The sequence below is a fragment of the Molothrus aeneus genome, chromosome 18 (assembly GCF_037042795.1).
Source record: "Molothrus aeneus isolate 106 chromosome 18, BPBGC_Maene_1.0, whole genome shotgun sequence".
Classification (NCBI taxonomy): domain Eukaryota; kingdom Metazoa; phylum Chordata; class Aves; order Passeriformes; family Icteridae; genus Molothrus; species Molothrus aeneus.
Window position 1 is genome coordinate 14,182,187 of NC_089663.1, and position 23,068 is coordinate 14,205,254.

At 46.4% G+C, this 23,068-nt stretch overlaps 1 protein-coding gene across 3 annotated transcripts in view; it reads left to right on the top strand.

The window, feature by feature from the left end:
* The window catches only part of MMP17 (matrix metallopeptidase 17), a 50,337-nt gene that overhangs the window by 20,501 nt on the left and 6,768 nt on the right, over positions 1 to 23,068 (top strand). Inside the window, exons 1-7 of one of the 3 annotated variants that reach the window (XM_066562410.1) lie at positions 4,899 to 6,311; positions 9,098 to 9,230; positions 10,885 to 11,011; positions 16,948 to 17,231; positions 19,531 to 19,707; positions 19,840 to 19,939; positions 21,527 to 21,609. In XM_066562410.1, the coding sequence (XP_066418507.1) occupies positions 9,191 to 9,230; positions 10,885 to 11,011; positions 16,948 to 17,231; positions 19,531 to 19,707; positions 19,840 to 19,939; positions 21,527 to 21,609 (811 nt within the window). In that variant the 5' untranslated portion in view covers positions 4,899 to 6,311; positions 9,098 to 9,190. Of the gene's footprint in view, positions 1 to 4,897; positions 6,312 to 9,097; positions 9,231 to 10,884; positions 11,012 to 16,947; positions 17,232 to 19,530; positions 19,708 to 19,839; positions 19,940 to 21,526; positions 21,610 to 23,068 lie in introns of those variants that run through there. The other 2 variants (XM_066562409.1, XM_066562411.1) reach the window with 2 other exon arrangements.

The window sequence follows — 23,068 nt, forward strand, 5'->3', positions numbered from 1 at the left end:
CTTCTTGTTGTACAAGATGATGGCATACAATGTGCTCACTTAGACATAGAGCAAACAAAAAGTCCATTACAGTGGGCCCTGCTGGGGTTACTATGGGCATCTGCCTGCTGCTGCCTTTGTGGTTGTAGCTTTTAGTCAGATGCAATTGTGTCAGAGCAATCTGAATAGATTTTCTTCTGTTCCTCTCTCTTCATCCATCCATACATCAAAGGATGCCTTTTGCAAACATGTTTGGACTTGCACAGTGCAAGCTGGCCATGGTTGAAGCTGGGTGTGACTGGGATAACGGAAAAGGAAAGTGACTCCTCAGACCTGGGTGGTCACGTGCTGCTGTAAATGGGGAGTAAGCTAAGTCATGCTGGAAGTGCAACTCTAAAGGCTAGGATGGAGACTGAGAGCTCCGAACAAGGACACGAACAGGCCAATGCAAACTCTGGTGTTCCTGGTCATACTGCAGGGAGACAGGTCTGGAGTCTCTCCTGGAGAAGACACTGTCCTAACAAAGGATCTGGTAAGTGGAGTTAGCAAGGATTTGTTTTGATGTATAGCAGTCTGTTCAGTTTGCTGCCAGATATGCTTTGTTTAGTGACTGAAACTGAAGGAGTAGGAGCTCATCTCTGTGACACTGGGCGAGAGTATAGATTAACTCCATTGTGCTCTCTGTGTGACACTCACTTTCCCTACATACCATGAGCCATGTGCTCTTCAGGTCTGGTGAGATGGCCAGGCTCACTAAGCAAAATCAGAACCTCTCATGTCATCCCTTAAGAGAACCTCCATGTGTATTCTCATTTTGGTAAAGCGCAATTTGTACTTCTTTTAAAAGAACGCATCATCCTCTTGTTCATCTTGGTCTCAATCCAACAGGAAGATAGGAGTGTTCAGAACTTCTCTGCACAGTCTTTTTGGGTGATGTCAATAGCCCTGTGTCAGATACTTGGGAGGCTTTGAGATTTTAAGTAAAAATCCAAACATCGGTGTGCTGACAGAGCCTCCCCGCTATGTGCAGGGCAGGTGTCCCCACTCCAGTGATGGAGAGGATTCAGGGAGCCTCCTGATTCTGGGATTCCCTTGGACATGGGCCACAGCAGCTGCTCTCCCCAGTGTATGGATGAGACAGGGTGGAGAAGCATGGGGAGAGGAAGGTCAAGGCACGTTCTGTTCTCTCAGCCCCTCTTCAGCAGATGTTTCCTGAGGAGCACTGTCCAGCTGGCTCTGCTCACAGCAGCTCCCAGGCAGCTTTGGACTCTGATGATCCTTGCACAAAATTCTCCAGGAAACCACGGGTAGTCCTGTCCTGTGCCCAGAAAACCCCGAATTCACAAAGTTTTGGCTTTCCCTTTTTGTAATACAGAGAGGATGTGATTTCATGGATGAGGCAGTCACTCACTGTGATTTATTGTGCGGTGTCAGGCAGAGAAACCTCTTCTCTTCCCTGGCTGCGTGTGGATTGCAGCTGGGCACATGCGGAGAGGAATTCTGGGCTTACAAAATGCTGTCAGAACTGGATCTGGTAACATTTAATATAGCCCTGTCACAGCAGATCTGAGGTTAGTCATACCTGCTCAGAGCACAACAGTGGGTGATGCTGGTATAGAAGGGGAGTTGCCAGGGAAAAAGATTTCCCAGATCTGTGCACATGCTGGCTGCTGGTTTCCAGCACAGAAGGAGCCAGCATCCAGAACTGCCTGTCCTGGGGTTTGTGTGAGCTGTGAACATCACAGATCATCATCTGCAGCCGCTTCAAGAGTGGCAACTAACAGGTCTTGTGGATTCCTGTTGCTCCATCTCTTAACACTGGAGTTGAGTTTTCCTCTACTCTGCTTAGCCACTGGATTTGTCAGTCGAGACCATACTCATGGTTCATCCTGTGTAAATGGAGGTGGAGCAAGTCTGTGAATTAATCCAACAGCTACCACATTGAAGGATGCAAAGCCAGACACAACCTGGGTACCAGCCACACACATAATCTAATGTGGGTTTGAAAGCACATCCAAACTGATGCCAGTATTTATGAGCCATATGTTGCAGTGGTAGTTACTTATTGTGCTTCTCAATAGAATGGAGCACAGGGGTTGTTTAGCTCCCCTCCAGTGATGTTACTGGCCTCTGTGCCCACCAGAGGACTAGAACTCATTGTGGTTTTATTTTCCACTACATTTTCCTTTGTGGTGAGTAGTGCTGAGGGTACTTGGGGAAAGCCGAGGTCCCAAGGTTGCTGTTCAGCACAGGATCTGACCATAGGCATCTGTCACCAAGACATGGCATTGCCAGGTAAGAGCCTCCTGTGCCTGCCACCAGCAGCCTCCAACCGCACCTGCTCAATGTAGCAGGGCTATTTTCATAAACCAGCCATGAGTTATGTGATTTAGAGCTATTTCTGTAGCAAGATAAAAGGATGCTAATTCTGTCGCTTACCTAACTTCCCATCACAGTTCAAGAGACCATTATACACCGTTATACACCGTTATACTTCTTCTTTTCCTTTCTAGATAACTCAATGTTGACATGTTGACCACAACAGGCAGCATAGTGCAAAACTAGGACTGATGTAGAAACAGAAAACTATTACTGTTGAAACCGCTTTTTGATGTTCATGTGGGATTTCAGTTAGATGCAGTTTTTGGGGTTTTATGTTTGTGGTTTTTTGGGGTTTTTTTTGCTTTGTTTATTGACTTCAAGTGGAAATTTTTAGGATGTGCTGGAAAGCATTCAGTGATTGAAGGACTCCCTAAAGCCTTAGTGTATTAAATCTCCACCAAGAAAAATACACATTTATGTTGAAAATGCAGAATAAGCTGTATCTTGTTTATATGTTGGTACTCTGAAAAGAAATCTAAGCCATCTGTAGTAAATACTGTGTTGTGCTGCACTGCTCTGTCCCCCTTCTGTGGGTAGGAATTGGTTTTTTGATCTTCATTTCAAAAGGTTTGATAAGGCTGTTTCTGTGGTCTGCAGAGAATTTCCTTCTGCTTCTGCAACATCTCCTGATTAAGTCTGTGTTTCTTGGAAGGCTCTGGGTATGCATCCAACCAAAGAGATGCTTGCACCTTGTGTAACAGCTCTTGCATGGTGGATGAGGCTTGTCTCCAAGTCACCACAGCCCTCTTCTCTCCCCACCTTGCCAGGCAAAGGACATCCTCCCCCCAACACCCAGGAGAGTCGTAACATGAGCAGAACTGTTCTAATGAGCATTAAGTTACATTCTAGATCTGACCACGTCTGACAGGACCCACAGGCAGCCACGTTAGCATCCAGTTGCTGGCTGTTCCACTAACGGAACATTTAAAGCAAGGGTTAGGGAGAGGAAGTTATTAGCAGCTGCATTAACTTCCACCCTGGATTCTGTACACAACAGTTGCTCAAATTAAAGAGAGCTGTTTGGATTCAAGCAACTCCTCTGATGGCAGCTAATGAAACTAGTCCCGCAGTTCAGCAGTGGTATCAGCCAAAATCCTGGTTGTAATCCAAACTGCAATTTTTTTCTCCTAATGAATTAATCAGCTGATTGTGTGCGTGCGATTAGAGAGGTGTGTGGCAACGTTTGGAAGGGAAGTGCTGGCTCTGTGGGTCCCGGAGGCCGTTCCATTGCAGGAACATGCTCCTTTGAGTATTGCAGGACCATATGTGTTGCTCTAATTAACGGGTGTTGTTCCCGGGGTCTTTTGATCTCAGGAAAATGGCTGTAAAAATTGTAATACTGTAAACCTTCGATAACTTGGAATAAAACCTCAAACAGCTCAAAGCAATTTCCTTTAATCTAGCTTGTGGTGTTGGGATTTTATTATTATTATTATTATTATTTAAAAGCTTCCACCCTATTTAATGGTAGCTGCAGAGATAAAGCAAAGTGTAATTTGAAAATTAGTTCCAGATGTTTGAGTTGTAGCTTTGTTTTACTAATCTGGGTCATTAATTTTGTTGACTAGTATGTTTGGATTTTCTTCCCTTGCACGTGTGAAGCATGGTTGCAGGGTACAACAGGACTTCTGGCAGGAAAAGTCCTCTTGTCTCTGGGCAACTCCACTGAAACAAGGTCTGTTTCTCTGTGGTTATCCAGCATTGAAGGCAGGAGATGAGCTGTGGAGAAGAGTGGTGGGGTGGTTTGTGCTCTTGCTGCAGCCCAGGGCATGGGGCACAGTCGGTAGGGAGCGGGGTGCCCCTGCCAGAAAGCCAAGGGCCAGGTTCAGGTCAGGGTAAGGGTTTAACCTCCCAGCCATAACAACACCCTTTTTAAATGAATAAAACCAACTTGTCACTTGATTAATGAAAAAAAGGTGCAGTTTGGTAAGGCTTTTCAAAGACTGTTAATAAAAGAGATCTTTTCAATGGAAGAAAACTTGCTTCTGCTCAAGCCTTGGACTGCCCCAAAGATTTGGAAATTGTGACATACTGGGGTCTTCTCAGTGCATGTTGCACATCCAGATGGTCTCTGGGGGTGTGTTAGTCACTGGCTGCAAAGAGGTGCCTAGAGAAATGTTGGTGGCCGTGACACAGACCAGGGAGAAGAGCCCGTGGGTATTGCTACCAACACCTTCAGGCAGAGCACTGAGGGAGCTGCTTGTACCCCTGCCAGCAGTGTTCTAAATTTAACCCCAGTTACCCCAGTTTCTTCGTTCAGCTTTGATGGGATGGGTATGGAGACAGTGTGGGCTGGTGGTGCAAAGTTCAGGGTCCGTTTCATGAATCTGCCAAGGAGTGAGGGACTGTGGTAAAGCTCTGCTCTTCTCTCGGCTTGGCAACAGGCTGGGTACACTGAGGATAACAATCTCCATCCCTGAGCGAAGGGAATGTTACAACCTCTACGGGATTAAGGCTGTTTTTTTCCAAGAGAAAAAAATGTCCTGATTGTTTAGGGCTAAGCTTTAGATAGATGGTCATTTTAATACTACAAGAGCAGGCAGAATTGTGGAGCCAGCTTGAGTATAATTTTCCTGCTTATCCTGATTTCTGTTTTGCTGTTTATCCTGTTTATCCTCTCCTTGTTATCCTGAACTGGTTTGTCTTCTTGTAAATGCCAACCTACCACCCTTAAAAAGAAATGATCAGGAAGAAAACTTGCTGATCAAGTCTTTCCTTTGCCTGTGGCAGATCATCTTATATAATATTAATATTTGTAAAAGCAGAGCTCATAAATCTTTCATAAAAGAGGGGCAATATCTATGTCTGTTTTAAAATGGAGCAGGTAAGTAGGTTCTAGAACAAAAGGATATTGATACAAAGGAAGTGGAGAGATGAAAGAAATTAAATTGCCATTTTAATCTGAAAATCGTCTCTGCGTAAGTAATACCAGAGGCCTCACTACTGCGGGAGCTAACGCTTTGCTCTGGCTGATCACTTGACCCTGGAAAGCTCCAGTCCCTGACTGCTACCTGGTATTCCATTCAAGTGGCTTTAGGAGGAAAAAAAAAGTCCAAAATTGAAGCAGAGCTTGTTTGCAGAGGGGAGGACTGCATTACCATTTTTTCTTAACTTTGTGCTTCTCCAAATGGGAAAAATAAAAGTGAAAATATTTGTAGTTTTGAATTCTGTTAAACTTTTTTTTTAAGTCAAGAAGCAGGCTTTTCCCCATTACAGATGGGAACCCAGATGAGAAAAAAAATACAGTTTATTTTTAGCCAGCCGAGTGAGTAATCTGTCTCCAAACACACATGTGGAACTGCTCCACGAAGGAATGACACTGTGGCATTGCTAACAGGGTCCCTTTGCAAAGGCAGACTCTCATCTGGAGCAGTTGGTTTAAGACTGAGTAAATCTTTTATTGCATACCGCCCATGGTAGGATGGTAAAATGAAACCAGGAGGAAATGGGAAAATTTTTTTTTTCATTTTTTTCACTTTTCCAAGTACCACTGTCCTGAGACAGTTGCAGTGGCTTTTCCCAATGCTGAGGACATGGTGCAAGTCCCACAATCTGGAATGGGGCAAGGGGGCCCTCCAGCCCCCAGAAGGGACATTGTTTTGTCCATAAACATCCCAGCTGTGGTTTGTAGACAACGTGTTGCTGTTGCTATGCGCTGTGTAGCACCAGGGCTCTTGCTGACAGCTGTGTTTAGCTGGCAGAGAGGAGGGGCAGATGGGTGGGTGGTTTTGGACCTTTCTCCTCAGCATGCAGTTCTTCCTTTTTTTGCCTTTTTTGTTTTTTTTTCCTTTTCCTGGACAGGAGCCAGTGCAGTGTGGAGCCTTTAATTCTGTATTGCTCAGTGGTGGAGCTGGATCGGAAGATTCATTCTGGACTTGGCTCCCAGACCATCTTTGCTGGTGGTGATTCGTACAAAAATTGAGCTGGGATGATGTGAGCCTCAGACCAAGGTACCTACCCTGGGGCATGGCATGAGTCATGTAGCTCAGCCCCACTTTTTCCCAGCTTCTCTCAGAGCCAGAAGATTGTTAGACGTTGGGTTAAGCTCCTCATTTTTTTGATGAAGCAATTTTTTTTTTACTTTTGAAATAGTTATTGAAGCTGAATCTTCTCGTGGGAGTAGGTCAATTCATTTAGCACAGAACACTTTTAAGGAAAAATTTTTGTAGTGCCAGCTCAGGCAAGAAATATGTTCAAAGAATTTTAGCTTTCAGCTGAAATCACTATTTCCTTTAAACATTTTAAGCTAACGAGAGTTGGCAAAAAAAGTGCTTTTTTTATTAAGAAGGAAATAAGAAGGGGATGTGTTGAAGTTATCTCAATGGAAAATGTTTTCATAATTCTTATTTATGGAAGTATGTAAATTTAGCCATTGTCATTATTAAGGACAAGAAAATATCTGAGAAGCTTTCATGGGGCACACAGATAATTAGGCAGACAATTTCTGCTGTTCTTTCTCATCTCCAAGCCAGCTTCAGTCTCCCGCATGAAATTTTCTGCCACAGCAAAAGTAGAATGTTAAATGTTAAAGTTCAATTTTATGAATCGGCTTTGCTTACAAGGAGAGAGGAAACCAGTCAAAACCCCTACATGGAAAAGAGCTGAATAAGAGCAAGATCACAGATGTCTATAAAACTAAGGAGGATCTGAGTAAAGCAGGATAAACTGGATGGTCTAGATGAAAAATCACATGAAGGGAAATTGGTGCTTGCAAGGTAGATCAGGTGAAGGATTTGTGATCTCTGACCACTCATTCCATCTTTTGTGTAGAAAGCCCCCAATTTGCTTTGGGGTGTCGGTTCGTGTTTGTGCTTTCTCTATCCCTTGGGGTTAGGAAGGAAAGAAGACCTGCACAACTTTTGTTGGATATTCCTCTGCTGTTGCTTTCCCCAGCCTTTTGCTGCCACCTCCATCCCCAGGAGCCCCCAAGGACAGTAGAGTTGCGCCTGTCTCTGGTGTGGCAGTGTCTCCATTGTCATTAGAGGATAAATGGCACTGTCTCCGTGGTCAGGGAACAAACCAAATTAAACTCCACCATCCTCAGCAATTGATGGGCCAGCTGCTGACCTCCATGTCACAGCCAATTTCTCACAAAGAATCAAAGATTAATTGTATCTCTAATTTCTGTCACAAATGGCTTGGCTATGCAAAGGGAAAAATAGTAGCAGGGGAGCAGAGGGGACGGCACTGCGCCTGGCCATCAGCCCGATGGCAGGGAGCGGCTGTGATGATGCTTACGCATTCCCAGCAAGGTGGTGGCTAATGGAGTTGCATTAATCAACAAGAAGTGGCCAGATAAGCTGTTTCCTGAGCACAGTATCCCACTGAAATAAGGCAACTGTGAAGGAGGATTGGGAGGGAAGTTAAATGCTAGTGAGAAAACCAGCACAGCAGGCCCTGCTCCCCAATGGAGAGTCACACCAAGCCTGAGGAGATCACTCATAGAGCTCAGTAAGTGTGAATCTGTTTAACTGGACTTTGCAGAGAGGGGCTGGGGGTTCTGTGGCATTTAGGGCGGCAGCTGCAGGTGACACCAAACTGAGATGCTCAGAATGTAGCGATAAGTAGCTACTGGCTTCTGGCCCTAATCTGGCTACCATCAATTTGTGATGTATTGGCTGCAGTGGAAGTCTGGATCAATATCAGTCTACAAGAGGCTCAACAGATCAATGTTTGATACAGATAAAGAAAATAGAGAGCAGGTGTTTATGGCATCCCCTGTGTGCAGTTTTACTATTCCTTGTTCATTCTTCTGCCAAGGGAAGGGAAGGAGAGAGAAGGAAGGTAAGAAAGGATTTAGAAAGGTAAGAAAGGATTTAGGAAGGTATTTCACTTTAAAAAGCAGTTATAAGAAGGAGATTTATAGCATTTTTTCTCATCAATTTTAGCCTGAAGAGAGAAAGAGAAAAATCTTCATAAAGATATATTGTCCTTTGAGAGACAAATTCTGACTGAACAGTGGGTTTGGGTTTAATGAGAGGCCTGTGGCAAGGGGATCACTGGCACATGGCTGTGCTTGCCTAGGCTTTGGGAAAGAGGGACGTCCAGGGGTTCCACAGGTCCCTGCTGCTTTCTGGTGGTTGAGAGACCCACACCCGTCTGTAAATACTTTAGGTCAGCTGGCAGGAAGATGATTAAACCAGGGAGTGTGGAAATGCTGGAGAGAAGGGCTGTTTTGTGTCAATGCTGAGGTAATCTGCCTCAGGTCTTGGATAACTGTGTGGCACAAAGTGGGCTTGGAGACTTCATGGCTAAGTTTATTTCCAAACAAAATCCTGGTGTGAAAGTCAAGTGTCTTCTGTTGCAAATGCAAGATGTGGCTGGGGGTGTGTATTCTGTCGTTATCTGTTAAGAGGTAGGGCACTTATCTTCTCTTAATTAGGCTGCCTGTTAAAACCAGGTGGGGCAGTTTTCTTTATCTCTTCCACTAAAGGACCACTGAGTCTCACTGCATGACTGATAAAATTATGAGTCTTGTAAAGACTCATAATGTAAAGAGCATAATGTAAAGAGCATTGTGAGATGCTCTCCCCAGGGGGATGGGCCAAGCAAGGCAAAACAATCCACCCCCACAGAATCATTTAAGTTGGCAAAGACCCTTGAGATCATCAAGTCCAACCATTAAGCTAAGGCCGTCAAACTATCAGGGTGCAGTGGAGGGAGAGGACCTTCAGATCGTCATTCCCTGTATTTCCTTCCTTTCCTTTTCTCATTTCCCCTTCGCCTTGTTTCACAGGACTGGCTGACAAAATTTGGGTATCTGCCTCCTCCGGACCCTGTCACGGGGCAGCTGCAGACGCAGGAGGAGCTCACCAAGGCCATCACTGCCATGCAGAGGTTCGGGGGGCTTGAGGCCACAGGAGTCCTAGGTCAGTGGCTCATGACCCCTCCTCTCCTTGGTGCAGAGCGAGACAGGGATGGCTTCTTGCAGGTCCATGAGGGAGAAGGGACTCTCCCTCTCCTGTGTTCTGGAGCAGCAGCAGGAAAAGCTCCACCGTGGGTGGAGCATATGGCCCAGTTTGGAGCTATAAGAGTAATTACATGGCTCAGGTGTTCTGTTGCCTTGTGTTTTCAAGAACCTGAGGCAAGCAATTATTTCAACAGACCCACAGACCCTTGGGGTTCTCAGTGTGATTAAAATAGCTCTTGGTGTGTTAAAAAAAAAAAAAAACAACAAAAAATTTTAAAAGACGAAGGGAAAAAAAGGGAGAAAGTTGTCCTGTTCAGAGCTTTACTTGCAGCATCAAATTGAATTGAACAAAAATCCTGATTAAGCCCCCCAATTTGTATGCGAAGATATTTTGGGTTCCTTGCTGCTGGGGCACAGACAGGGAAGGGAGAGGCATGATGTTGCATCACCTCAACTTTGTTTGCAGGAGGCTCTTTGGGGCTCTCCTGGGATCTCACTGAGCCACAGCAGCTCCAGGTACTCCTCAGTCATGCCCAGCCAACTGGGAGCCCATCACCTGCTCCAGCAGCTCCATTGGCCAGCAGAGGCAGGCAGTGGCATCTGTGGGGCAGCCGCATCTGCCTGGGAGGGAGAAGTCCAAGGGGAGGCTGAAGCAGCACGAGTTCACTAGCGTGGCTGGGGTCATTCCTCTCAAAGCCTTCATTGAGGGAAGGAGAAAGCCAGCATTATCCCGGCCTGCAGAAGGGCACCTCTCTGCTCTCCTCCCCTCTGTGATCCTCCCACCATGGGGCCAGCATGCTTCTACTGCTCGGGACATAATTAAGGAGTAGCAGCTAATTAGCAGGCGAGTCTCTATCCATCCCAACATCCCAGCATCCCTCTGCTGGTCTCCTGAAAGCACAGCTGCATCCCAACATGAGGACTTCCTTTCTCTGGTCTTAATTGAGCATGTGCAATAATTTCTCTTCCACTGCATCACAAGCTGCAGGAGACCCTGGAACAGGAGTGGCCATTCAAATTGCATTTTCAGAGAGGGTGTTTGAAACAGTCTGGGGGTGGGAGGGATGGCTGCCCTGCACAGGTCATAGTTGTGGGTTTGTTCATGAAAACAGAGTTTAAGAGGTAAAGTCAGCAGGGAAATGAGTGAATGAAACAACTTTTTTGCATTTCAGCTGGTGAGAATAGACACTTCACGCTTTCATTTATTAAAAAAATTTAATAAGAAAGAACCTGGACATTCTTCAAATAAGCTCCTAGCTGAACAGAGATGGAGTTTATTTATATGTGATTGTCTCTCCTTGGAAATTCATCAAGAGAGAACAAGACAGAATATTTGAAAAAATATGTTTAAAAGCATGATCAAAGCTGGCCACAGGTGGGCTTCCAGCAGGAATTGCTGTCCAGTGGTGGGAGCAGCAGTGAGACATAGGGGGCTCAGTGTTCTGTGGGTGTCACCACAACATGCTGGGGCTGGTGCCATGTCCCAGTGGGCTCCTGAGTATTCACTTTTGCTCTTCTGGTTCATTCTTAGCACTTCATTTCATATCTCTTTGTCCCCCTGGGATTTCTTAACCCACCATTCCCATGATTTCTTGTTTTTTCTCTAACCCTAGATGAAGCCACCCTGGAGCTGATGAAGACCCCTCGCTGTTCTCTGCCCGACCTCACCATTGAAGAGACCAGGAGGAAGCGATTTGCCCAGGCTGTCACCAAGTGGAGCAAAAGGAACTTGTCCTGGAGGTAGGAATTCATCTATCCCTGCTGAAATCTTGCAGCAAAAGACCCATTCCACCATCACCTTTGTTAAATACGGCTTTGAGATGAGTTTTAGGGTGATGGTTAAAACATGTCCCAGTGGCCTCCCAAGACCCCATAGACTACTTACTTTAATTCTTCTCCTGACAGTCTCAGCAGTGAACTTCTTGGACCCACTTGGCAGTGCCTGAGAATGATACAGATTTGGCTGGTGAATTAGCTGGGAGCTTTTTGCTGGGTTGCAATTGTTGTTAGAGCATCTTTTTTCTTGAGTTCATTAGTTCTGTGCTTTCTCAGGCAGCTGCCAAGCCTGGAGCTTCTTCTCTTGCCCCACCCAAGTCCAAGGGAAGGACAATTTTCTGGATAATAAAGTCACTCTTTTTTCTCCTAATCCTTGCCACAGGCGAATATTTTTCCCTCAGTGTCAGGATCCCTCTGCACCTCTGACACGCAGAAGCTCAGGTCCAGCTTTCAGAAATATGCTGCAGGTCAGGGTTGGCAAGCAAACTGATCCCTGTCCCATTAAGATTTGTGCTTTTTGGGACTCATTTTTCCTCCCTCAAATACCGTGTGCTGCAGTGATCTTTCCTCTAAGAACAGTGTGCAGCATGAGGTGCTTGTACCATTCTGAAAACACATGTGGATCTTATGAAAAGTTCTCCTTATCAATAATAAGTTTTTCTTTGATCCTGGCATAGCCTCTAGAGAGAGTCCTGTTCCCACTGCAGTAACAAATCTCAACTTGGCTGTTGCTGTCAACACATGTTGAAACTTAGCAGAGATTTGGTCTCTGTTCCAGCAGATTCCTTTGAGACTTAATTTTGAGAGAAGATAAACATAATTCAGCTTCAGTAAGAAACAACTTTGGTTCATAGATGGCTTCATGTCGTGAAGTGACCCATGTTATAAAAACTCAAGCTGTCTCCCTGTTGCCCAGGCTTGACTTTATGGGGAAAGAGGAAGAACTTCACTTTTCAGAAAGGAGAAAATCCTTTTGGGGTAAAAAGAAAACCTGCCCTGGTGTTCTGGGAGCTGCCAGAGCCAGTGCAAGGGCACGGCTTGTGCGCAGCCTGACCCCAGCAGCTCCTGACAAACCTGAATGACATCCCGTGGCTGGGCAGCACGGTCAGGGAATTGGCACTGCAGGTGCCATCAGGACTTTGGATGTGCTGACACAGTATCCCCAGTTCCAGGCTGGAGAGAAATGTGGACGTGAAATGTGGTCTGGCTGTTCTGGTGGATGCAGCCCTGGGATATTCCCTGCCTCCTACCCCCTTGGAAACTGATGCTGCAGCAAGGATTGCCATAAAAACGGGTTGAGGTCTGAGACAATATTATATGTAAGGCATAAAAAAATCCATCTCCTGACAATGTAATTTCTGCTTTTTATTCTTTGATCCTTTCAAAAATCTTGTCTTTTGTCCAAGAAAGGGCTGTATTTTACAATGGTAAGTTGTAGCCAGCAGAGCACTGCAGCATTACAGAAACTCCGATGTAGTATTTATATCCAACATTTGAGACTAAACTGGCTTTTTGGAAACTGCCTGAAAGTCGGCCAATAGAGACATAAAAGTTTTACTCGCTTACCTTTTACACATTGTTTGAAGATTTTAAAAGGGGAAAACACAACTAAATGCTACTCAGACATGAATTTAAAAGTTGAAGAAAAACCTGAACAATTGCAAGGCTGAAATAAACAGGCAAGCAGAGCTGTAGGAAAGGAGGGCCTCAAAACAGGCAAATGCACTGATTGAGAAGGCAGTTTTGGGCAAACAGAATTGTATAGGTATACAGGTCATTCAGATTTCTTCCTTTTACCTTTGAGTACAACCAGCCTGTGGGACTGGAGGGCCCAAGGAGCAAAACGATACAGGTTGCATCTTGCACATGTCACAGTACAGTCTTGTAGCACCCAATTACTGCATCAGAAATAGATGGTTTTCTGTGCCTCATCTCCATGTAGAGTTTCCAGGATATTACAGCATATACATTTTCTTTTCACAGGATTGTTTTTGTTATTATTTTATTTTCCCTGTGCTCTCCCCAGGTGCCAAGGCAGCTGCTGAGAGAGTGGTGTGCTGTGGATGCCCTCTGCCAGCATCAGCGCCAGAGCTGCCCACAGCCACTTCCCCTCATGTTTGCAGCCTTGTTTTTCACTTGTTGATTTTGCTTTATTACTTCTGGTTACACCCCACAGAAGGGGAGTTCATAGCTGGCACATCTCCATTTCTTCCCAGTGCTTGCTGTTTCCCCGCAGTCCTGGGAAGTGCAGCAGCAGGGCCATGCCCCGTCTCCGCATGCTTCGAGCTCCCTGGGGAAAGGGGAGCCGTGGAAGCTCAGCTTTTAATATTGCCCACTTTTTTCCTTTCAGTGCTGAACTGAGCTGGCTTTCATCTGTCCATAGTTAAGGACTACTCCCTTGTGCCATCTCATCAGAGCTGCAGTCTTTGACACTGATGCTCAGGCCATGGACTGCCGGAGTGGGAGCAGAGCCCACTGCCAGAGAAGCAGTGACACCAGTCAGTCAGTGCCCACCATTGCTGTGAGTGCCATGGCCTGAGCCCAGATGTGGATTTACTCAGGTGTGGAGGGGTGGCAGTCAAGAGGAAGGTGGCATAACTCTCAGTTCTGTGCTCCCATCCCCACAACGGTCCTGATCCTTCTGCTTTCTTCCTTTAGTCAGTGGCATCCTGCCATGGGGACCTCCCATCCAAAGCCCAGACTGCTTTGTCCCCCATGTCTGGGGCTGACAGGTGTCCAGGGGGGCACGCTGTCACCTGTCAGTGTCAGGCTTCTTTAGGTTTTTGTAATGTCCCTGTCACAGGCAACTGGGACCCCCATAGGAAAATCCCTGAGCAGCTGAGTCAGAGAGCAGGTAGGTGTGTAGAGGCACAGTGGCTTGGAGGTGACTGGTGTTCTGTGTGTGATAAAGGGCAGGAGAATGAAAAAACTGAACATTTTTGGGTGATAGTCTAACTGCTGGGAGAGGGTTGATGGAGGGTTCCAACGTCCGCTGTTTTCCTCCTGCAGACAATGGCAGTGTTCCAGCAGTGTTCCTGGATCAGGGCTCCTGTGCCATGGATGGCTCTGGGCAGCTGGAAAAGCACCTTTGCCAAGGCAGCAAGCATCTACCTTTTCAACTATCCCCTCTTCCTTCCCCTTCCAAGAAAAATCAGTGTGGGTTTATCAAGCACTCCTTAGCTTGTTGTGTTTGGTAGTTCTCTGCATTTATTTTATTTGTCCATGGTTTCAGGGCTGGGAAAGTGAAAGAGTGCTTTCATTAACAAGCTATTGATTTCTCATCCATCACTGATACTCTCCCACTTTTGTCTTTTGGAGGACAAAACAAATAAGGAAATCAGAAATCAAAATAGGTGTGGGTGCCCCTCAACGGCAAACAGAGGCAGATCAGTCCTCTCTAGTCTCTATTTATTAACCATTCTAGATACAAAGTCTGTTTGGGATGGGTCAAGCAAAGGAGGTGACTCAGAGGACACATGAAGGACTGGCAGCGCTGTGTGAGAGTCAGCATTCATTTGTCTGCATGGCAATGCTGCTGCCTGGCTGAGCACTAAACGCAGAAAGGAGATTTTCTCCTTGGTATCCAGTTGTGTCCCTCAACACCACATCCTGCTCGGCAGGTGCCAGTTTCAGTATTGTGGCTGATGCTCCCTCCTGCAGCCCCATCTGCCACAGGGATAGACACTCCTCAGGATGTCCCAGAGTGTGATTTGCAGCAGGATGTGACTGAGCCTACAGCTTAGAGAAGTGTTGGTGGGGTGGCTGAAGGGACTGAGCAGTCCGGTTGTCATCACCGTCCCTCTGGCTGGCAGAGGCTGTCTGGAACAGAGAGCTTTCTCTCCAATTACTCACATCAGGCTTTTGCCAAAGTTCTGAGTTCTGTAAGAGGAATCTCGGAAGGGATTTACATCCAAGAAGGAGTGCTTCTCTTCACTGGAAACCTAAACACCATTTACTACTACTATTACTACTAATAATAATTTAAGGTAGGAGGAAGGTTTTTTATCTGCATGCTGTTAGAAATGTTCTTCCTTTTCAGTCGAATTGGGTGATGCAAGGCCAACAAACATCCTATCATCATAATAGTCTTTTCCTAATCTCATTGAAAACAATTAGCAGAGTTCTAGCAATCAAATCAGATGCTGAATTAAAAAACCCTGATGGGATTCTCTTAAAAATGACAATGATAATGAATCAAGGATAAGGGACTTTCCACTTACACTTGCAGCATATGAATAAAATGTGGATCAGCTCAGAGGTGTAGGACTTTTTGGAAGAAGTAAAATAGGTATTGATCCTGTTTCTGCCTTAATCTAATGCTTCTGGAGTCAGATCTTGGGATGAATATTAATAATATTTGTTTCTTTAGACAGGGCTTTTTATCCACTATCCTTTTACAAGGGAGATCTGATTTATTATCCTCATTCTACAGCTGGAAAGAAAAGGAAAGGAAAATAGCTCACATGGTGAGCAGGGCTTGGGAAGGAAAGAGCAGATAATGTCCCTAAATGTGACTCTGTGCCTTCGGCACTATGATCCTGGAGAAAGGTCATAATTCCTAGGCTAAACATGGTGTGTGTTATACGTATAATGACTTACTCAGTAGAAATTAAAGCAGCGAAGGGTTTACCTAAGTCCTGAGGAGTGTTATGAAAGATGGAGACAGCTAGTTAATGAATATCTGGAATCCAGGTGGCCTTTATCTCTGTACTGTAGAGGATTACATCTGGGCATAATCTCTTCTATAAATTAAAAATTGCCTTGAAAACTGTCTTTTCTAATCCCATGCTAATCCTGTTTGTACCTCTGTGCTGTCTCCTTTACAAATGTGTTTTCTTTGAAGTCCTACAATCATCTGGTGTTACATGCATGTAACTCATTTAGATTAGTCAATAAGGTTTTTCTTTGCCCAAAGAGTCAAGGGATAGCAAAGGCAAAGGTACAAATGATTTTTTCTCATTTAGTTATGATGTGTTTCTCCTGATTCATCCACTCATTCCCACTGTCTCAAGGATAAGCATCCCAAGTGCTTCAGAGGAACTGCTAGTGAGATTTCTGCTTATTTTCATAAGCCCTTTTTTCCTCAATCAGAGATTCAACCCTGACTAGTCTTGCCCTGGCCCAAAGGTGGTGCCTGCTTTGGGCTGCCTGTCTCTTGAGGGTGTGGTATGTGTTCACAACCTCAGCAAGCAAGTTGCTCCCTACTTTTCACACCCATGCTGTCTCCCAGCACTCAGATCACTATTCAAGAAGAGCTTGAGTGGTGTGACTTCCCCTTCTGGTGCTTGTAATTATCTCGTGAAGTGTAGTCAGGTCATCACTGCCCGTTGGTGATGGGAAGTGGTGCGGTACCAAGTGATGCTGTCACAGCCGTGTTATGTAGCAGGGTAAGTGATGTGGTCATAATTGTTGCTTCAGCCTTTAAAAATCTGTCAAATCATGAAAACACTTTGGATGGTGTGCTGGTGCACAAAAAAGAAAGTATCTGTTATTATAGGGGTAGACCTGGCCAGAAGGCATCCAAACAGGCTTTTGTCAATAATTACTCAATCGACAGCACATGTGCTTGGAAAGCGCGTATATTTTTGTCAAAATCGCCAATGAAAGATTATCTAAATGTACTCCTTTAGAAGCCAAGGTGCCTCGTTGCATCTTTGTCTTTTCATCTCCTCTATTAAATCAACAATATTAGGCATTCTTTTTCACAGTTGGGTTATACATTGACTTTTCAATGGGAAACATTGACTTTTATTCCATTCCAGCTCAGCCCAAAACCGCAAAAAGCTCTGAAGTCTTCACTGTGGCTCTGAGGCACCAGGCATCTGCAGAGCCAGTTCTGGTTGTTCTTGGAGATCTTTCATGCTACTGACCCATCCTCTTTTTTGCCCTCTTTGTTTCAGAGTTCGCACCTTCCCAAAAGAGTCCCACCTGGGCCACGACACTGTCCGAGCCCTGATGTACTATGCCCTGAAGGTCTGGAGTGACATCACTCCGCTGAATTTCCACGAAGTGGCCGGAAACAATGCTGACATCCAGATAGACTTCTCCAAAGCAGATCACAATGACGGCTATCCCTTTGACGGGCCTGGTGGGACGGTGGCACATGCTTTTTTCCCCGGAGACCATCACACAGCAGGGGACACTCATTTTGACGATGACGAATATTGGACCTTCCGATCATCAGGTAGGTCAGGGTGGGAGAGCTGCAGCCAAGCACAAGGGCTCACGATTTTCTCTTCTGCTCGGGTGGCTGGAGTGGTTTAGCCTCTGCCACACCTTCACCCTAGGCTTCAGGATCCCTGAAGTCATCTGATTCCTCTTGCTAGCAAAATCAACCCAGGCAGTGTTGAGGACACTCTTATGTTCCTGGAAGCCTCAATGGCATCTCCATATTTCTCCTTATCCTGCCAGCAATTGCAGAGCTCCCCATTGCCCAACCACAGTCCCCGTCTCTTCTGAGACCTGGAAGGTTGCGGGTTGGGTATGCGGCTACTGGAGCTCTTGAATGGGGACTGCATTCTCTGACTTTGACACCTTTTGGGTGCCTTCACTGCCACATGTCTCAGTTCCCTATTTTTAAAGTATACTGTTAGCTGACCTACATATAAAGGGCTCTGTATTGTGCTGGGAAAAAGGCCTAGTTTTTTCCTCACATCTCCTGTCTATTACCTAGCATCAGGATGGTTACAAGTTGCAGTTCTTTTCTTTTTTATCTTCATCTCATCTGGCCAAAGCAGATTTTAATTAGCAGAGGGAATATCAGAGGCAAGTGTTCCTCAGTTGCAAAACCATCTGTGGGGATCAGGTCCCGAGCCTTTGTGTCAGGCATGTTTTGACAGAATGTCTTCTCTGCAGCCACCAGCTGCTAATTTATTTCTCGTTCCACCTCCTCCACCAGCCTCCTAGTGGGATCCTGCTGCCTCAGCTTAATGACTTTGTTTAAACCTGTCTTCTCTGAAACAAGCTAATACAAGCCCACCAGCTGACCTGCATCCATCCCCCTGAGTGTTCATGGGCAGAAGGGCTCACCGAGAGTGCTGGAAGAGGTCTTGAGATGAAGGTTAAAGGTCTGGACAGGCTGATCCTTGAGAATTATACCTGCTTCTTGTTTCATGCTCCTTGTTTCATGTGTCTAGCCCCAGCTGATGGCTCTTATCAGGAAGGAAATAAAAAGCAGCAGTTTTGATCTGCAGACATACAGGGCAGCGACAAGCACTGTGGTCAGTAGATTGCCAGAGGGAATGTGTTAGTGATGGAGTCAGTTTTGCAGCTAGTGGTTGGGAGTGCTCATTGTGAAACAAACTCCAATGAAGGAGCGAGCTCAGAGCCAGCACTCCCACGGGGGTGCCCCTCCGAGCTCCACCAAGAGATGAGGGGATGAGCCTGCCAGCAAAAAGCTGCCCTCTATTTTGAAGATCTTAGAGCTATCTGAGCTTCATCTTTTATTTATTTTGTTCTCTCTACTGATTCAAAAACAACTTGGTAGGTGATATAAAAATATCCCCAAGGTTGTCAGTCTGGCATTAAAATGTCAGAGAGCATATGCCTTGTTCTCTTTTAGTGCCAGGGAAAACAGCACAGGTTATAAAAATCTCACCTGGTTGCAGACCCTGTAAATAATAGTCATGAAGGAAAAGGCAAAATTCTGCAAAGACTATCTCCTCCCTGCTCTGGCACCCTGAGCCTGGTGAGGAGCACTAAGGGCTAGGCAGGATCAGCTACTTTCGTGCAAAAAAGTAGCCATCGCAGATGGCAAAGAAGCCATCTCTTTTGTCTCCAGTCTTTCTCAGGGAATGTGACACTCCCCTGAGCTCCACAGGGATCTTTCCAACTCATTGCTTCTTTATTACAATACTTGACATCATGATCTTCATAAGAACCACACTTAAAATCATTGCTGCCCTCTGGTATCGCTCTGCAGGACATTGCTGTGCAGAGAGGGGCAGAAATTACATGGACATGCGGCCCAGCCTGTCTAGAGCTGGGTGGTGGGAGTGCACCAAGCAGTCTCAGTCCCCTACAGCTGGGAGCAGCTCCTCCTTTGCTTTGGTAGCAGTGGTGTATGTTTGGAAATGAGCATTTTGGGCAATGCAAAGGCTGTGTCAGCAGCTGCAGCAGGCATGAGATGTGGGGAGTGACTGCTCTGGCCCAGCTTCTGCAGTGCCACTCAGCAAATGGTTCTGATGTGGTTGCTGTCTCAGCCCTTTTTTTTCTCAGGTGCCGACAGTGATTTGGAAATTAGAGGGGTGATACCCAGGCTGATGTAGGCTGAAGTCTGGCTTGCTTTCCATTTTCATATGATCCACCCCATTCTCTAACTGGAAAAAAAAAAATTTTTTAAACTTTACCTATTCCAAAGCTCTTCTTTCCAGTTTATTCAAGATAAACCTACACTTTCTCTTACTGCCCCTGCAGCCCACCCAAATCCTCCAATTACTCTCAGCACTCAGTGACTATTATTTCAATTTTATCCTTATCTCCAGACACTCATGGGATGGACCTATTTGCTGTAGCTGTCCATGAGTTTGGCCATGCCATCGGCTTGACCCACATCTCTGCCATAGAATCTATCATGAGACCCTACTACCAAGGTCCAGTGGGAGATCCTCTGAAGTACGACCTGCCTTACGAGGACAAAGTCCGGATCTGGCAACTCTATGGTAAGTTTGTGTCCCTCAACTGGCTACAGCCTGTTCCTGCCATGGTAGGACACACTGGAATAGCTGCTCTCTGGGGTGAGTGGTGCTGGCAAGAAGGATGGTGTTCCCTCTTATTGCTTTTTTTCTACACAGGAGTCAGGGAATCTGTGTCCCCCACAGCCAAGCCTGAAGTAAGCAAAACAGATGATCATCCAATCCTGCCAGAGCTGCCAGAGAACCGCTCCACTGTCCCGTAAGTCAAATTCTTCCTTTCCTGCAAAGGATGTGTAGTAGTGAAGCTCTGCTTCATCCATATCTTTCCTGCTCACTCTGGCTTTGGTATGTCTCTCTGGATATTTTGCTAAAACTCAGTTTTTTTATTCATATTAGTGGAAAGTTGTCACCATCACCCTTAGGTAAATTCATCCTTGCTGGAATTTTAAGCAAACTTCCTCAGCAGTATCCTGAATTGCAGAAGTATAACTTACCTAAATTGTTCCACAGTGAGCAACTGCTTAATGTACCTGAGGGCGTGAGTATTGGAACAAGTGGACTGATAGCCTGACTCCAATGCAGGTTAACATTGGCAAAGGGCTGCTTACATGTGTCATCAAGCAACCAGCATGGCTTCATTAAGGGAAGTGCAGGACATAGCTCATTAATAAATGTTGACCAAGACAGCAGGACAGTTAAGAGAAGAAGGGACACTGAACAAAAAGGCAGGAGGTGATGGTCACGCATTTTTGCCAGACACCAAAAGCCCCCCAGTTGAGAGCGGCAGAGATGGGGCAGGTCACCTTCACCTCGTGCGCCTTTTGTTTGAACATGCTGAATGCCATTAGTTACATTTCTCCACACGTAGCTTCTAAAGGCGCTTGTCCACCAGGCTCCTTATGGCCATGTTTAGACCTAGATATAAGAGAGCCTTTCCCCCTGCTGTCGTAAGAGGCCACCATCTCATACCAGCAGCAAGAGCAGCAGGAAACTTGCTCATGTCATCCCCTTGTTCCTGCCTTGTATTCTGGGAGAGTAGATGGGGTTTGCCTCCACATCTGTCATTTTGTGGTCAAAGAGGAAAGAAACTGGTGCTGGCAGCCCAGCAAAATTTTTCTATCCGTAGAATAGATTCATGCCTCCTTGTCATCCACAGGAGCTTTTCCGTGCGTGTTCCCAGCATCCTCTCATTGTTCCTCCAACAGTCATCATTTCTTACGTGGGCTTTGTAGCTCTCTCAGTTCTTCATACTCTGTGCCTTCCCCACCCACCTTGTTAAAGCAGCTCAATATCTCAGCTGCCACTTGCCAGGTGGCTTTCACCAGGTAGATTTCACTGGACATCATATGTCTCCTCCAGGTCCCTCTGTTTAAGCTCAGCTGCTTTCTGCTTTGCAGCTCAGTCACCTCTCACTGGCAGTTTGGAGCTTAGCCCTGGAGCAGTGGCATCCTGAGCTGCTGGAGTGAGAGGCTGCTTGGCTGATTTCCATGTCCTGCTGCCCTGGGGTAGCTGGCCAAGCCACGCTGTGCCACTGGGAGCAGGAAGCTGGCTCTCACCAGCTACAGAGCTGGTGAATGTAGAGCATGTCCTCGCTCGACTCCCAGCAATGGCTTCCGGTGGCCCAGGGTTGTCAGCCCAAGCTGTCTTCAGGCTGAGGTTTGCCCGAGCTCGCCTTGGAAATCCTTGTGCACGTGGCTGGGCTTGAGCATGAGGTGTGACAGATGGGCACAGCCTCTAGTCTTCTCCAGGAGCAGGGGCGATTCAGTCTGTGGGGTAGGAGGCATCGGGGGGGACACAGCCCCTCACTGCCTGCCTGGGCCCTGCTCACCTGGGCATCTCTCCACAGGCTCAGGCGGGACGTGCCCAACAGGTGTAACACGCACTTCGATGCAGTGGCCCAGATCCGGGGAGAGGCTTTCTTCTTCAAAGGTGAGCACCAGGGGTCTGTGCCACCCTGCGGTGGCTTTGATGTGGCAGCACCAGAGGCAGGACAGTGTGGGATGGGAGTGGGTGGTGAGGATGAGCTGGCTGGGGTTTGTGGCCTGCTCCCACATACCCAGGGAGGCATCTCATACCTGAGTGTGTGGCCGGACTGGTGACAATCCAGCACAGCGGTTTTTACTCCGATTCATCATACTGGACTGCCCGGTGAAGGACTAAAATCTGATAATTGTGCTACCTAAAAGTCAAAATTGAGGTCGAACCAAGGATAAGCAGAGCAGCAACAACACTCCACTGCTTTCTTTCTGGATAGCTCGAGCCTTCCTTTCCTTTCCTCCCATGCTTCACCTTCCCTAATTTTGCTTGCCGTACATCTCTCAAAGACAGTATGTACATAAATGAGGACCATCTGGTTTTGTGCCAGCGAACGCTTGCTGGCACTGTGTTCCCAGGATGCCCAGCTGTTGATGAGGATCCCATCGGTACCTTCTCAGCTGAGCAGAGCCTGTGTAGGCTGGACTCTCTGGGCTTGCTTTCTCACATTTCCAAGATGTAAAAATGCCCATGGGTGTTTCTTTGCATCCCTAGCCACCATTTGGGCACCCCAAAGCCATCCACCAGGTAAGCAGAAGCATTTTCTCCAGGGATGAGCAGCAGCGTCCTGGCATCTGGGTATCACAGCATGAGCCTTGGGTCGCAGGCAAGAACAGCAAAAGGGCTCCAGAGAATTTGGTGTTGCCTGTGCCCTGAGGGAAGCACAATATGGGGACTGTTCCACAACATTATTTGTTCAGATGCCAGCTCCAAAAAGCCACAGCTAAGAAGGGAAACTCAAAGACATGAACTGCTGTCAGGATAAATGGCTGGCTGTCCCTCTGAGGGGAAAAACTGATGAAGTAAAGAGAAATCCATCTCGGTGTCTATTTTTGGATATATTTATTGCAGGCCAAAAAGCAGATGTAAAGAGCACAGGGTCAGTGGATACCAGCTGCGTGTCTGCCTCCAGCACTTTACTTGCAGCCTCCATTGTTGCCCCCCGAACCGTCCTGTGCGCCAAGGAGAGGGGATGTCACCTCTGGGGCAGAGTAAATAATCTCTAGTGCTGAGCTTTGTCCCTCGATAGACATTTTATTCTGAGCTGGTCCTGCTGGTTTCCTAGATGGAAAGAAGCCACTGCAAAGGCCCCAGGACTGGAGCTCCCCAGACCTCATAGGCTTGTCATTTTGAAGGCAACGATGCGTTCTCTGCTCTTTGGAATCACCGCTTGCTTTGATGTAGGTGCTTCACCACAGACTCCCGAAGTTTTTAACACCTTTGGCCTGTGTGTGCGTCTGCATGGTGTGTGCAGCAGTCTTGCCAAAGGCACCCAAAGTCTGGATAACGTGGAACACAGCTGGGTTCAAAATTAACTGAAATTAAAGAAAGCAATTGCCTCAACTTATCATGC